The following is a 14,968-nucleotide window of genomic DNA, read 5'->3' on the forward strand; positions in this document are numbered from 1 at the left end:
GCCACACCTGTGAGGTGGGATGGATTATCTCGGCAAAGGAGAAGTGCTCACTATCACAGATTTTTTCAGATTTGTGAACAATATTTGAGAGAAATGGTTATTTTGTGTATATAGAAAATGTTTTAGATCTTTGAGTTCATCTCATGAACAATGGGAGCAAAAACAAAAGTGTTGCATTTATATTTTTGTTCAGTGTAGTTAAAGGAGACAGTTCAGAGGTACATAAGTGAGTTTTTCTAACTTTCCCAGACTCAAAATTGAATAATGCCTCAAGACAAACATTCTTTATGTATTTGATGTAGTCATAAAATATGACAAACGGCAATATTAGTCTATCTTGGCTGAATTGTTGAGTGTCTGATGTGATCAAATAAACTAATAATGAGCTCACAGGCATCCAGAAATACAGCAAAATGTCAGGACAACTAAGAGAGGGTGAGGGGGCGTCATTTTCAGACCTTTGGCCCTGGAGGTACCCACTGTTTAAATAAGCTGATTATCAATAAGTGAACTGTCTCTAGCTAGTGGCCCAGATGTCAAATCAACCCTGGACGGATGGATTAGATTCGAACATTGACAACCACAAGAGTTGACATGATACAGTAAAACAAAAAATGGTATTGTTTTTAAATGTGCTATATCAATTAATTTATCTTGTTTGCCCCCCTGTCACCCCCTGTAGCTGGAAGAGTCCAATCGCACTCTGACGGTGGATGTGGCCAACCTGGCCAGCGAGAAAGAGGAGCTCAACAACCAGCTGAAAGACATGCAGCAACGTGAGTGTCATGTGAAGTTAATGAGAACCACATATAGAGAACAAATTTACAGGAATGACATTTCCCTCAGTACTGGAAAACGTGTTCAAAATCTGTCTTACCTATCCAGATGATTTATGGTGATAGGGTTGTTAAAATGTCATGAAAGAAGTCATTCATCTATTCAATCAGGAATCCTCTGTAGAACTGCTGTATATTGGTCTTCAAAGTTGCAGTATCATTTATTTATCTTATCTAAAAGTGATGTTAAGTGAGTAAAGTATATAAGCCCGGATTTAATATTCTTCTCTGCTGTTTATACAGAGCTCCAGAAAGCAATGGAGGAGGAGAAGCAGATGAACTCGCACAAACTGTCCTTTGAAAAGCTGCTGCAGAATGAAAGGACGCTCAAAATTCAGGTGTGTGTCTGGGTGCCTACGCAGGTCTGGAAAGCCTGGGATATTTCCATACATTTCTACTTTTACTGTCAGACTTTTTACAACTGTTATGTCACATCAATTGTTGTTAATAATACTGTTCAGCTGCAGGGCTAGTGTTGAACTCTGGGCAAAATCACTGAGATCTGAAACTAGTTTTAAAAAATCTATATCTCAGCCAGGATATCCCTGCAGGCTGCCCTGAGTATATACTGAATTCATATTAATCACATATGGATCCCTGAGAAGCTGCTGTGTTTTTTGCTCCCAGGCTATCAACAAGCTGACCGAGGTGATGAACAGGAGGGAGTCGGGGCGAGGAGGCCAGCGCACGATCGACACTGAGGTGCACAGGAAGGAGAAACTGAACAGGAAGCTGCAGCAGGAGCTGAGGACGGAGAAGGAGAAGCTCAACAGCACCATCATCAAGTACCAGAGAGAGATGACAGATATGCAGGCGGTCAGTATGCAGAAGCTACACTCCAGCACACCGACAAATCGCATGAATATATACTAAGGCTGCACAATTAACCAACATTGTATTGTTGGGCTGCCTACAAATAGACTTAACAAAACATATGTTTGGTACAGATTCTCTTAAAAAATGAAACCATGTCAATTTTGATATGTTTTTCAATGATAATGAGATTAATGTGGCAATTAAAAAAGAAAGATTCAACGGTTTTATTGTCATATGCACATACACAAGCTACATTGTAGAAATGGCAATGAAATTATTCTGACCTGAGCTCCTCTAACAATGCAACATATATAAAAAAATAAAAAATCGATATACATGTAAATAGAATATGATATGTACAAGAACAGAATATGGAATTAAATAATGTACATTAAGACAAAAAGGATCTATCCTAGTCGCAATATCAGTCAATAAAATCACAATTAATTATTTTTTCCAAATTGTCCAGCCCTAATATATATATACATTAATGTGTATTATAACAGCAAACAATAGGAAATACAATGAACTCCAATTAAACAATAGTTTGTGTCTTTTTCTCAGCTGATAGCAGAAGAGAACCAGGTGCGTCTGGAGCTTCAGATGACGTTGGACAGCAAAGACAGCGACATCGAGCAGCTCCGGTGTCAGATCACTTCCCTCAGCATTCACTCTCTGGACACCACCAGCATCAGCAGTGGCAACGACCTGGACATGGGTGACGGATACCCAGGTAGACAAAGTACACTTTACGCTCATCCTTCTTTAATTTGGCCTAGTCAAATTCTCAAAGCCTGCATGCACTTCCTTCCTTCCTCTTCCTGCAGTCTCTCTTCCTGAGTTCTCACTGTTTCCTTTGTTTTCACTTTGAGTCTCTTCCAGGCCCAATTGTTTTCTGACCTTTTCCTCTTTATGCTTTTTCCTTGTTCCCCGTCCTCACTTCACCTCAAATTCTCCTTTCCTGGTCCGGCACAGTGCGCATTTCTCACTCACAAACCTCAGAATCAATGTCCTTCACCTACCAGCGCACACACAAATCTGTCTGCATCGACACCCGGCCAAACCTTCGCTCTGCTCACAATCTCTTCGACTCTGACTCTGACTCTGAGGATGAGGAAGAATATGGCAGGAGGGCGGAGCAGGGCCCCCGTCCCCTGGCCCTCACCTACGAACAGCCCCCTGAGGCTGAACCTGCAGGTGACGCTGCATGGCAGTTCAAACCTGGGATGGGGATGCAATAACACTTTTAAAATTGACCTAATATCATTATTTATCCATTAAAATGTCCATGTTTTCAAATTGGACGTTAATAAAGATTTAAATTGAGAAAGAAATACTGCACCCTCAACCCTGGTTCAACCTTGCAAATGTTCTGCTAATCCATTTACTCTTGACTTGTCACTGTCTCTGCTGTGCTTTAATCCTTTTTAATGCTCACTGCACACGTACATTAAATACTCACAGCGTGATGCTGGCCCGTTTTGGTCTAATTTATTCCTCTGAAAAAAATGGAAGTTGGTGAAGTGTGTTGAGTGTGTTGAAACCTGCTCATTTTAGTTTGTTTTTCCTCACCAGACACCTGCCACGTTGTGTGCTGGAGAATTTCGTTTTTTTAATTAGAGATTTTATATTCCTTGGAGCTTTCTGCCACTTGCCCTTACGTTTTAGTGAGGAATCATTCCTTCTTTAAGTGATGAGGGTCTGTTTGAAGGAAATGCCACCATTTCAAAATGTCAAGGTGTTTTTTTTAAAGTGGTTCACATGATTAAAAGGCTGTTCTCTTTGTGTTAACATCTTCCTGTTTTGTTCTCCTCGAACTAGACTCCAGGTTGCAGGGCTGGATTTCCCTTCCTACCAAGAACACAAAGCGTTTTGGCTGGGACAAAAAAGTAACGTATCCTCCACCACTATATCTCATACCTACAGATTTGTTTTCCTAGTAATCACCATTTCCAATAGAGCAATTTCCCTGTCTAACCTTTTGACCCTTGTTTTTCCTTTTCCTTCAAAGTATGTAGTTGTGAGCAGCAAGAAGATCCTGTTCTACAACAGCGAACTGGATCGAGAGCAGGCTAATCCTTTCATGACCCTGGACATCGAGTGAGTTATATAAAGCATGGTTTGAACATGTAATACTAGAATACTTGATGCTGCTACACATTTATGTATTCCTATTGATTACACGTATTATCCTGGGTCCATATCAAGTGAATCTCTCTTCCTGCTATAGAAAACTTTTTCACGTCCGACCTGTCACTCATACGGATGTGTACCGTGCGGATGCCAAAGAAATTCCAATGATATTCCAGGTGAAAAGCTCCGACATACCCGTCTCTTTCCTTTCCCTCTGTTCAGACTCAATATAAATCCGTTGTTCTCAATTCAACTTTCTCCTTTCCTTTCTTTCCCCAGATCCTGTATGCCAATGAAGGCGAGATTAAACGTGATCAGGAGGTGGCAGTGGATCCGGGGACGTTTGTGGATCGCCCCTCCTTCATCCCTCACAAGGGCCATGAGTTCATACTCACTCTCTACCACTTCCCGTCCAGCTGTGAGGTCTGCACCCGGCCCCTGTGGAATGTTTTTAAACCCCCGCCGGCCCTCGAGTGCCGTCGCTGCCACACCAAGTGCCACAAAGATCACCTGGACAAGAAGGAGGAAGTTATTGTGCCTTGCAAGGGTCAGTATGCTCAATCATATAGAAGCGTTTCTCCAACATTAAAGGGGACCTATCATGCAAAATGCACTTTGTGATGTCTTTTATACATAAATGTGTCCCCGGTGCGTCGGGGAACTCACGCAGCATCAGAAAATAAAACCCTCTCTCTTTTCCTCCGTACCCAAATCTTTTAAAAAACGGGTGTACAACGAGCGGATACATATTTCCATCCGAACTGACGTGTCCATCCGAGGTGACGTCGGCGGACCCACAGAAAGTTGCTATCAGAAACAATGCCTGACGTGTTTTGGACGTAATCTCGTCTTTGTTTACATTAGCAAGCCTCGCTAACACTCAGAGCTAACCTGTACTGTAGAGCACATGTGTTTTAAAAAGCAGGAAATAAAAAAGGAACTCACCTTGTGATAAACCCGCAAGAGAAAAAGCATTTGAGCTCCATACTGTATCAGAAATAATCCTTGATGTGGTTTAGAACAGGATGGCGTTTTATCACAACCGAATGTAACTTTATCTCCGGTAGAATTCTGACCAGGCATTAGCTCCGCCTCCTCTTCTTCTTTTTTTTCAAGCTAAGGACCCAGTATCTGCGTTTCTCTAACAGGGCTTCAAAAGAGGGGTTTGAGCAGTATGAGCCATGGCTACAATAGGTGAACTGTTTGGTATTTTGAAAAAAAAACTTGTTTTGTATGTAGGTTTTTTTCAAATATAGCATGATAGGTCCACTTTAAGTGAACATCACAACCATTGTGCTTGTTTCCCGGAGATCATCTAACAAATATGTTTTTTTCTTCTGCAGTTAACTATGACATCTCCACTGCCAAAGAGCTGCTTCTGCTGACCAGCTCTCAGGAGGAGCAGCAGCGCTGGGTCGCCCACCTCCTCAAACGCATCCCGAGGAAACACCCGACCATTAGTCCTCCTGCCGCAACACAAAACAACCACCCTGACGCACCGCCACGCCTGTCTCCTCGAAACTCCCCGAGACCCTCACCCAAGGCCTCGCCTCGTCTGTCGGCCCATCGCGGAGCCATTAAGATCCAGCCCAGCAGACAGCAGCCGTCCTCAGGGAAGCCCAGGTGAGGACAAGGAACATTTTACTGCGTACAGATGTACTTATATTAAAACTCAGTTTGTTTTCAGTGTTAACATGGCTTGAATTACTGTTTTCCCACGATATGGTCATGTTAAACTCAATATGGAGGAAATGTAGCACTTGTTATTTTCAGGTTTAATAATTCTACCATTTTTTGAAATTCATTTTGCATTATTATAGCAGGTATGTTGGCAACAAGGGAAAAGCTATATAAAGAAAAAAGCCACCTACACAGTGAGATGTTCCCCAAAAACAGTTTTTATTAGGAGTCGCTTTGTCGTTTAATTCATGTGAAGACAAATTGGTGAAATACCGTAGCTGTACCCAATACAACCTTAAGTCATTTTTGTGATAGTAAAACTCCAGGAATTATTTTATTATTATTTTCTATGTTTTGATTGTTAAATGTCAGATACCAAAACATTAAATGTCATTATAAAGTTACCATTTACAATGCATTTACCTTTGGACAACTAATCTGCTAATCTCCTAATTTCCTTTTAATGTCACAAAATGCCTTTATTTATGGTCCTTTTGCATAGACAAACATTTCTTGTGTGTCCAAATATCAGGGTGAAAAGCTTTATATCTTTGCTTATTTTACAAAATATAATTGTATTTTTCTGAAAAAGCTGAATCAACAATCTTAACAAAAACCCTAATCTTGTTTTCTCTTTTGATGATTCTAAATCCTGTGCACTTTAAAGGGGCCTAAATCTGTGGCTCACCAATGTGTTGCTTTAAGATTCCTGATCCATTTACATAACGATGTAGCAGCTCAAACATGGCCTCTCACAACGTCAGTAACAACCTAATAGTAGTAGGAAACCATTTTAAGCGTTGCTAACTGCCACCATCTTGTAAAAGTTTGCTTTCTCCTCCACAACCTAACTGGCTCTCATCCCTCAGCGCTGGCCCCATGCTCCGTATCATCCTCCACTGACCTCTGACCCCACCTTTCTAACGTCTCTCATGCTGGGAGACTGTAAGTAACAGAGCTTGTCACGCCTGTCCGTCTCCATAACGATGTGCTGCCGTGGCCATTAACACTCACCCCGGTATAACAAGTCGACTCAATCAGTCGGTTAACTCCTCGCAGCTCTACACTGCCCCCTGCTGAACCGGGCATGTATTACCCTGGCAGTTTATGAAGCTCGATAGGCTTTTGACCCTTCGGTAAACCTCATACTTACTTTTCAGATTGCTTGAGTTCGGCCTCAGAGACTGGAGTTGGCCATTGGATGATGACGATGATGATGATGATGATGATATGTTCTTCTGAATGAAGTGAAAGAGGGGGGTCAGAGGGTAACTGGACCTCTGCATGTGTTTGCCGTGTGCAGGCAGCCTTACTGGAGACAGAGACATGCTTTGTTGTGATTTCTAAATTGACAGCTGAGTGGAAACATGAACTCTATGAATGGCATCATGTCTACAACAAAAGTAACAATTATTTCTGCACTAAGCTGACATTTTTGAGAATAATGATTTGAGGATTGGTCTGCATGTTTGAAGGAAGTCAAATATTAAAGAAATAGTTGGTAATTTGGGGAAATACACTTCACTTTCCTGCAAAAAGGTAAGTGATGGTACCAGACACATATATGTACATTCAATAAGAAGCTGCAGACAGTTAGCTTAACTTAGCATGAAGACTGTAAACAGCTTGTCTGGCCCGTCCACAGGTTACACATTTTGCCTACCAGCACTCTATCTCACTCAAGCAAAAAGTTATTTAAGAATAAAATAAGCCAGGCTAGTTGTTTCCAGTCTTTTTACTAAGCTATATGTCTGCTGGTTGTATCTTTACTTTACTACTGTGAGTGGTATCAATCTTCTCATTAAACTGTGAGCAAAAATCAATACGCATATATCACAAAATGCTTTAATATTTAACATCTTTCTAACATGCAGACTGAAGATGAATCCGTCTGCTCTTTTTGCATTTTACTCATGCATTGTGTTGCTACTGGAAAGCTTCCTGGTTTAATATGTGTGGATCTTGTGTGGGTGTGCCTTTTGAAGTCCAGCCATTCTGTTGGTAGCATCACCAGGTGTTCACATCATTTTCTTTCTCTCCATTTTCTCTCTCTTCACAGTTAACCCTGGCTCATCAAAGATGTGTATTTTCATCTTTATGGATAAACACCCGCAGTCTGGACTCAGTGCCTTCATGTGTTATTTCATCAGGGCAGTAGACTGAAAAGAACCCTGCTAATCATGGACAGAAACATTCACAGAGACTGGCTGTCGTCATGAGAACTGAGGCTGCCTTTGTCATTTTAACAAGATGAAAATGAGCAGTCATATTAGAGTGAGACTACATCCAAAGAAAAAGTTTTTAAAAAACGGATTAAAAGTGCTTTATTTATAACCATCATGAATTAACATGGGCGTTTTATTCTGTCAGATGCAGTGGATGACATGGATTTATGTTTGTTAGGCATGTGTGTGAACATTTGTATATAGGATCAAGAGGTCTGTGTATTGTAACACAGAAAGCGTAGCTCATAGAATATGATTATTTTTATGGATGTCAGTCAGCAGCACATTATACAGTATGCTTGCCTTATAAATGAATAAGGTTTTCATTACACAAAGTAGACTTGTATAACATACGACAGAATAATGTGAATTGAATAGAAACCATGTGTTCGTTTCTCGCCATTCATGACAATGACATTTAAATAAAGTTCTGTAACCCTAATAATGAGTAATTCATTTGTATGTATTGTTTGAAATCCAATGTAGAGGTTTGAGAGATTTGTCTTGATATAACAAAGCATGACTATGACCCTAAAGATGTAATCGGTGTATTCATGTCTTGTTTGAAACCTTTCAAGGTTTAATACAAAAACTCCTCCCTGCACTATAATCACATCAAAAGCAGCGGGAGTAAATGAAATGGCTACTGAATGAGTTTGTCTTGGGGTTTTTGACAGGAAGATTAAGGGAAAACCTTTTCCCCTGCTTCTCTGTATAGTAAGGTAGTGTCAGTTAATTCAGTTTCAGTTGTTTTCATTGTTCAAATAATAGTTTGACATATTGGGGAATACATTTATTCGCTTCATACCACTCAGCCGGTTAGCTTAGCAAGAATACTTGATATGTGAAACTTGTGACCAACAAGCCCCTTTAAAGCTCCCTAAACATATCATGATTGTTTAATATGCTAATTTCCAGGTTCATATTTGTATTTTGTGCCTTTATTGTGACATGCTTTAATGTTCAAAATGTGCTTTACTTTTCTCATGCAGCACCTCTTTTCCCCCACTGTCTGAAACCAGAGTCCATTCAACTTTGATTTGTTAGCTCTTTTATGATTGGTTAACCGAGGTTTCACCCCTTAGCCAACCCCGTATAATGTGTTGGATCGCTAGCCAAAATAAGAGTGAGTGTTATTTAGTGATGTCACTATGTCACAGAAGTAAACAAAGGAGTCAAATGGAGGCGTTTCAGGCAGGGGGGGGAGAGAAACTCCCTCTGGAGTGAACTTTGGGATTGTAGACTTTGCAAACCAGCGTGCAAAAAAACCTATAAAAACACACTACAGGAAATGGAAAGCCCAAAAAAGCATAATTCCTTTAACTCAATACATTCTACCTAAATTATTTGTGATGTATCAGTGAGATCTTGGTCATCTAAAGATATACTCATTAAAAACTAATCTGTATTTTAGACTGTACAATACTGAATGTTCAGGTCATAAAATGAAGAATACCAAAAAAGACAATGACATTATAAACACAGAATGTTATAGAAACACTGCGGTGATCCTTGGCAGGTGTTAGATCGGACTACTGTGTATTTTAGGAAACTATTTGAACTATACCAGAATAGGTCTGTCTATCTCGCAAGTGCACGTGGAGTGAGTGGGCTCGGCTGAAATAAATCTTTCAGAACAGCCTAAAGCCAACTGGCACTCATCATACATAATGTAATGGTTCGTCATGTTGCCCATCTGCTGAAATCATATTTCATACTGCAAGTCTGATCCATTCTGTCTATCAGCCGTGTGACTCTATGCTCTGCTTCAATACCCTGAAACCTGCTGTACCGACAGCGGTGACCTCATGTGGCACGCAGCCTTCACTCATCACTTTCTATATAGATTTGTATTTACATTTCGGAAAATAAAATGTATTTCTTTCAGGAGTGTCAAAACTGTTTTCAAGTATTAATTTGAGGTCAATTTCATGCTGCTACTCTACTTTATCTGGGAGGGAAATATTGTATGTTTTATTCTACTTCAGTAGTTTTACTTATTTACTCTTAACCTATGATTTTATATCCAACACATGAAGATAATACAAAATGATTCATTATAAATTAAGGAAACAATGAGCTAATTAAAACAGGATTTACTTCAATAGTACAATTATATTCTATTAAGGGGCTATTTTTCTGCCTTGTGTTTTCTGCATTATTAAAATGATAATTGCTGTATCTGAATACTACTAACATTTTGAGCAAATTAAATCGAATTGATCTCATTTTACATGGATGATTTTTACCTATGCCCTATTTCCTCCTTCCCATATAAAAATCCAAAGTGCAAAATAATGTAAACATGTATTTCACTCCGTGGCAAACTATTATAATCATAAACTTCATATGCTCACATTAAAGCACACACTTAAACATCATAGGCTACTTGACAATTATCAGAAATGTAAAATGTTATTCAATAAACCAACATAAACTAAGTGTCCAGGTTTTGTACTTTCCCTGCAGGTCTCACAATCTGTTGCAACTGCCTGTCCTTGACAAATGACTGTTTTGAGCGCGTCCTTGTTTACTTAATAAGTAATGATTACATCGGGAGATTCTTCTCCTCAAATGACTCAATCATTCGCAAGTGACTGCTGCTGAATCTGATATAAGGAGCGGTTGGAAAACCACAGTAAGTTTTATTTTGTTACTTAGGGAATCAAAATCTTGTATATGGACAAAACTTCTATTATTATTAACACAAGTCTTATTTTGTTACTCGTGTACATACATTTTACTCTAATGTACATACGTTTTATTTTTGTTGTTTATGTGCATTAACATCATACACTGGAAATAATTTGTATGTTTTGCAGTGCTGAAATACATCGAGATATTTGATCCATTTATGTTATTTTTCTTGATCATTAACTCTGTGTCCTCTTCTCCTAGAAATGAAGTCCTGGTGTGCCCTCGCTTTCCTCTGCTTTGCATATTCCTTCCATGGCGCTCTCTCCTGTCCGCCACTTTGCAAATGCTACCACAGAAGAGCTGAGGTGGTCTGTAATGCAGTTCCCCTGACAGAGTACCCCTCAGAGGGATTACCGAAGAACACCACCATTCTGACCATCCAGTTTACAAACATCACCTCGATCTCCGAGCAGCACCTAAACGCCACGCCTCGGCTGCGAGGGCTGCACCTGTACAGTAACCACCTGCAGAGCCTCACCCCTCATCTCCTCAGAGGCGTTCCTCTCCTCGACACGTTGGATCTTACAGGAAACAGACTGAGCGACCTGCCTGCAGGCGTCTTTAACCCCGCCCCGCTCAAGAACTTGGTGCTGAAGAATAATCGTATTGAGATGGCGGTGGCCGAGTGGCTCCCTGATAACTGCAGCATCACCTGGTTGGACTTATCTGGGAACAGTCTAACGAAGGTCCCGACTGCTCTGCTTCAGAAGCTGCCCCACCTGGAGACACTGGACATCGCCAACAACCGTCTGGAGAAGATTTTTGCAGATTCTCTGGTCCCACTGACCAAACTAGAGAGGCTGAACCTGCAAAACAACAAGCTCGAAACCCTGGATCCATCCGTACTCCATAGCACCCGTAACCTCATATATCTGTTCCTCTCTCGAAATAAACTCAACAAACTCCCCCAAAACGTATTTCAAGAGCTCACTCAGCTCAGACACCTGAGCCTGGATGACAACCAGCTGAGCCACATCCCTGCAGGTTTGCTGGAGCCCCTGAGTTCTCTGGACGAGGAGGGGCTGGACCTGACCAACAACCCCTGGCACTGTGACGGGAAGGTGGAGTACCTCTGGAGGTGGCTTCAGAAGAACAAGAAGAAGGTCTTCCTGCCAGAGACCATCACATGTTCCCGCCCACAGCCTCTGGCGGGGCGCTCACTAATGTTGCTGACATTAAGTGAACTAAATCTGTGGTCTTAAATGTTTCCATATGCTGGTTAAAATCTATTAAATGATATACTCAGTTCAGCTGTCTTATTTTACAATCACTGAAACATGTTCTTTTGTCAATATCCCTAAATGAATTATTGAATATGGTGCGAGTAAAGAAAGCTTCTAAGAATTGCTGTCGATCTGTTAATTGCGCTCAAAATGGGTTAAGCCAAATATGACGCAACAGCCACAAGACATTTCGCTTAGCTTAGCATTAATGCTGGAAACAGAGGGAAACTTGGCTATATTTGACGAATTCCCTTACAAACACCATGAGACTTCATCAAATCATCACCATTTTGTATGAGGTTAGCAAACCAGATATGTGTGAAGGGAATACTTTGCATACAATTTAAACCACTGTTGACTCGCACTGACAAGAAACGAGAAGTGTGAGACTGTTAAAGCCAGTGGCGTAACTATCGATGGTGCAGCCGGTGCAACGCACCGGGGCCCAGAGCCGGCAAGGGGCCCATGCAACAACAACAAAATTCCTTTTTTTTAAACTTTTTTTTTTTTTATATTCTTTTTTTATATATATATTTGTGGGGCCCCAATGGCATTGACCGGTTCACGCAGTCTTCAAAGTAACCAAGCAACCTAAATTAATTTGTAATTTTTCTGTCCAATGACCTTGCTCCCTTTCATGTCATGTCACCGTTTAATCAACCTGAACTGTACTGTAGCTAGCAGCAGCAAGTTCGGTAGCAGCAGGAAAAAAAGAAAATGTTCTTCCAAAAGTTCAAGAAAACATAGGGCGAGCAATTGTTATCCAAATGATCATTTTGTGGTTCAAGTATACCTTAAATAAATAAGCTTAAGAGGTGCTGGTATGCTTATTTCTGACAGAGCTGTTTCCCCTTGTTTCCAGTATTTAAGATAGGCAAGGCAAGTTTATTTATATAACACCTTTCAACACAAGGCAATTCAAAGTGCTTTACAAAAAACGAAAGACATTAAGAAAATTGCATTTAAAATCAGTCATTAGGATTAAGATAAGCTAATTAGCTAATGTCTGAAGCCTCACGATGAATTGACAGATTAGTTTAATTGATCTTCCCTATAACTCTCAGCAAGTAAGAAAATGGTCTAGTAATGTCGGCCTGTTAGTTGTGTATGCTCTTTAAAAGTGAAATGTAAACACCAACATTGTGTGATTATTAAAAAAGGATTGAAGGGTCAAATCAAATACCTCATTCATTCTGTTATTTTGCCCGCATCAAAGACACGCAATACTATATACTGTACTGCTGCATACAAATCAGGCAGGAGTGGGAAAAGAAAATATTGATTTGTGTGTGTGGTAACATCTTTACTTTTGGAAATAACAGAAAAAGTAACCACTCACTGGTTGATGAGCTGGTTTGTTTGCTTGGTTTTGTTTGCCTCTTGCAACATTTTGTTCTGACTCATTTCTGGGAACAAATTCACTCGGCTATAAAAACCCAGTCTGTGATCAACAATCGAAGGAATTCTCCCGTGCCCTTAAGGTAAGATTATGCATTTATGATTTGTTTTACAATGCAGTGATATTACTTGTGAGTCGTGACCCTTTGAGAATAATGTTTGCGTGATCCTGTGTGAATCTGCTTCTCACACTGAATGTTTACTCTGTGTTTTAAAGATGAACCTGTGGATGTTCCTTACCTTCTCTGCACTGGCTGGATGCGCCCACTCCTGCCCCGATCTCTGCTCCTGTTCCTTTCCACCTTCAGGTGCAGAGGTGCTATGCAGCCAGAGCTCCCTTATGAATTTCCCTGTAGCCGGTTTACCCTCCAACACCAGTCGAATATCAATCCAATCAACCAAACTCAGCAGTATCACAGCCAGCCATTTGAGCGCTGTGCCCCTTTTAAACAACCTCCAGCTGTATCACAACAACCTGACAAGCCTTCCTTCCGATCTACTGAAGAACGTTCCTCACTTGAACGAGTTGGATCTGACAGGAAATCAGCTGGTTAATCTTCCTCCAAATGTCTTCAGCCACGCTTCACTTCGGAGTCTTGTGCTGAAGAATAACCTGATTGAGGTTGCTGACGCTGAGTGGGTTTTTGGCAATAGTAGCCTGACCTGGCTGGACTTGTCTGGAAATCTTTTAACAAGTGTACCCGTCGCTCTGCTTCAGAAACTGGCCAACCTGAAGAATCTAGACCTGAGTGACAACAATCTGCAAGACCTACAACCTGGCGTCCTGAAGAACCTGCACCGCCTGGAGACACTGAACCTCGCTGGTAACAAATTAAGATCCTTGAAACCTACAACGTTCTCCCACAACGCCAAACTATCACAACTGTTCTTACAGGAGAATCGTCTCCAAGAGCTGCCGGAGACACTTCTCCACGGTCTTCAGCATCTTCAGCTTCTATTGCTCAATCGGAATCAGCTGCAGTATTTACCCCCGGGGCTGCTGGACAGAAACTCGTCTTTCCAGGTCATCCTAAGCGGAAACCCCTGGGTGTGCGATGAGAAGATGGAGTATCTGTGGAAGTGGCTCACTGTCTATCCTCAGAATGTCGTCTTTTTGGAAGAGGTGACATGTGCAGGACCTGAAGCTCTTAAAGACCGGAAAGTGGTCTCTTTAACTCGCAATGAGCTAGGACTACAAATTATTCAAAATTAGTGATGAAAAAGAATCAAAATTAATTCTGTTTACATTTTAATGAAAACTTATTTCAAATGATTTCTTTTTATGTTTGTATGTCAGAAATAAAACTTTGCAAATCATTATGTTATTCAGCATTATTTTTTTATATTTATTATACTTAATCTCTCCATTGGTGGGATATTGTCAGCCCACAGGGTGGCGTGAGACTCAACAACAAATAAATAAAAAAGTTGAATTAACTATTTAAGAAACAATTTACCTAAACGATCCCAGCAAAACAAATCTATCAAGTCAAACGATGATCGTTAATATATTCTGGTTATATTGATTTGTGATGCACATCATCTCAATGACTATAATTCAAACTATGGACAAACTAGGTTGTTAATCATACTTTCTTAATGGAAAGCATGGTCCAAAAAAAGCTGTGATCAAGACATGAAATGGGCATCAGTAGTGTTTAAGAATCGCAACAAATCAAAGCGTTCGGTTTTTTAGTTTCTTCCATTGAGTTCTTAATCCAACGAATGCGTCTCACTTGGAGTTGGTTGCATCACAGATTGCTGCATTGTTTCAGTCGTGCCCATTTGTTTTTAATGATGTTGTTCAGCACGTGGGAGTGTGTGGGCAGTGCAATCAATGATTCTTCTAGCTTACCTCTGCTGGGTGTGTTTAAATCTAAGTTTCTCTTTCTTTAAGTCTTTCTCTCATTCTGTGTTTGAATATACACACACACACACACACACACACACACACACACAC

General features: G+C 40.5%; 3 protein-coding genes across 8 annotated transcripts in view; all 3 read left to right on the forward strand.

Annotated features, from left to right (window-relative positions):
• Window positions 1-8,132, forward strand: part of LOC117556533 (rho-associated protein kinase 2-like) — a 35,433-nt gene extending 27,301 nt beyond the window's left edge. The window contains exons 23-35 of one of the 6 annotated variants that reach the window (XR_004570592.1): window positions 683-776; window positions 1,080-1,174; window positions 1,464-1,652; window positions 2,217-2,385; window positions 2,628-2,849; window positions 3,474-3,541; window positions 3,664-3,752; window positions 3,883-3,961; window positions 4,065-4,332; window positions 5,129-5,408; window positions 6,335-6,410; window positions 6,626-6,733; window positions 7,525-8,132. Coding sequence is in view for 4 of the 6 variants with exons in the window: in XM_034231874.1 (XP_034087765.1) it covers window positions 683-776; window positions 1,080-1,174; window positions 1,464-1,652; window positions 2,217-2,385; window positions 2,628-2,849; window positions 3,474-3,541; window positions 3,664-3,752; window positions 3,883-3,961; window positions 4,065-4,332; window positions 5,129-5,408; window positions 6,626-6,707 (1,635 nt within the window). In the remaining 2 variants the exon portion in view is untranslated. Of the gene's footprint in view, window positions 1-682; window positions 777-1,079; window positions 1,175-1,463; window positions 1,653-2,216; window positions 2,386-2,627; window positions 2,850-3,473; window positions 3,542-3,663; window positions 3,753-3,882; window positions 3,962-4,064; window positions 4,333-5,128; window positions 5,409-6,334; window positions 6,411-6,625; window positions 6,869-7,524 lie in introns of all 6 variants that reach the window. The other 5 variants (XR_004570591.1, XM_034231880.1, XM_034231874.1 and 2 more) reach the window with 5 other exon arrangements.
• Window positions 8,133-10,029: 1,897 nt separating this feature from the next.
• Window positions 10,030-11,635, forward strand: LOC117556549 (leucine-rich alpha-2-glycoprotein-like). The gene is made up of 2 exons (XM_034231912.1): window positions 10,030-10,328; window positions 10,589-11,635. The coding sequence occupies exon 2, from the start codon at window positions 10,591-10,593 to the stop codon at window positions 11,587-11,589; it is 999 nt and encodes a 332-aa protein (XP_034087803.1). The 5' UTR covers window positions 10,030-10,328; window positions 10,589-10,590; the 3' UTR covers window positions 11,590-11,635.
• A 1,302-nt stretch (window positions 11,636-12,937) lies between these two features.
• LOC117556554 (leucine-rich alpha-2-glycoprotein-like) lies at window positions 12,938-14,325 on the forward strand. The gene is made up of 2 exons (XM_034231924.1): window positions 12,938-13,091; window positions 13,226-14,325. The coding sequence occupies exon 2, from the start codon at window positions 13,226-13,228 to the stop codon at window positions 14,219-14,221; it is 996 nt and encodes a 331-aa protein (XP_034087815.1). The 5' UTR covers window positions 12,938-13,091; the 3' UTR covers window positions 14,222-14,325.
• Window positions 14,326-14,968: the final 643 nt, after the last annotated feature.

Source organism: Gymnodraco acuticeps, unplaced genomic scaffold (assembly GCF_902827175.1).
Source record: "Gymnodraco acuticeps unplaced genomic scaffold, fGymAcu1.1, whole genome shotgun sequence".
Classification (NCBI taxonomy): Eukaryota; Metazoa; Chordata; class Actinopteri; order Perciformes; family Bathydraconidae; genus Gymnodraco; species Gymnodraco acuticeps.

What these genes read in the sequence shown, in the direction of transcription:
- LOC117556549 (XM_034231912.1), top strand. Translation starts at nt 10,591, where the DNA reads ATGAAGTCCTGGTGTGCCCTCGCTTTCCTCTGCTTTGCATATTCCTTC.
- LOC117556554 (XM_034231924.1), top strand. Translation starts at nt 13,226, where the DNA reads ATGAACCTGTGGATGTTCCTTACCTTCTCTGCACTGGCTGGATGCGCC.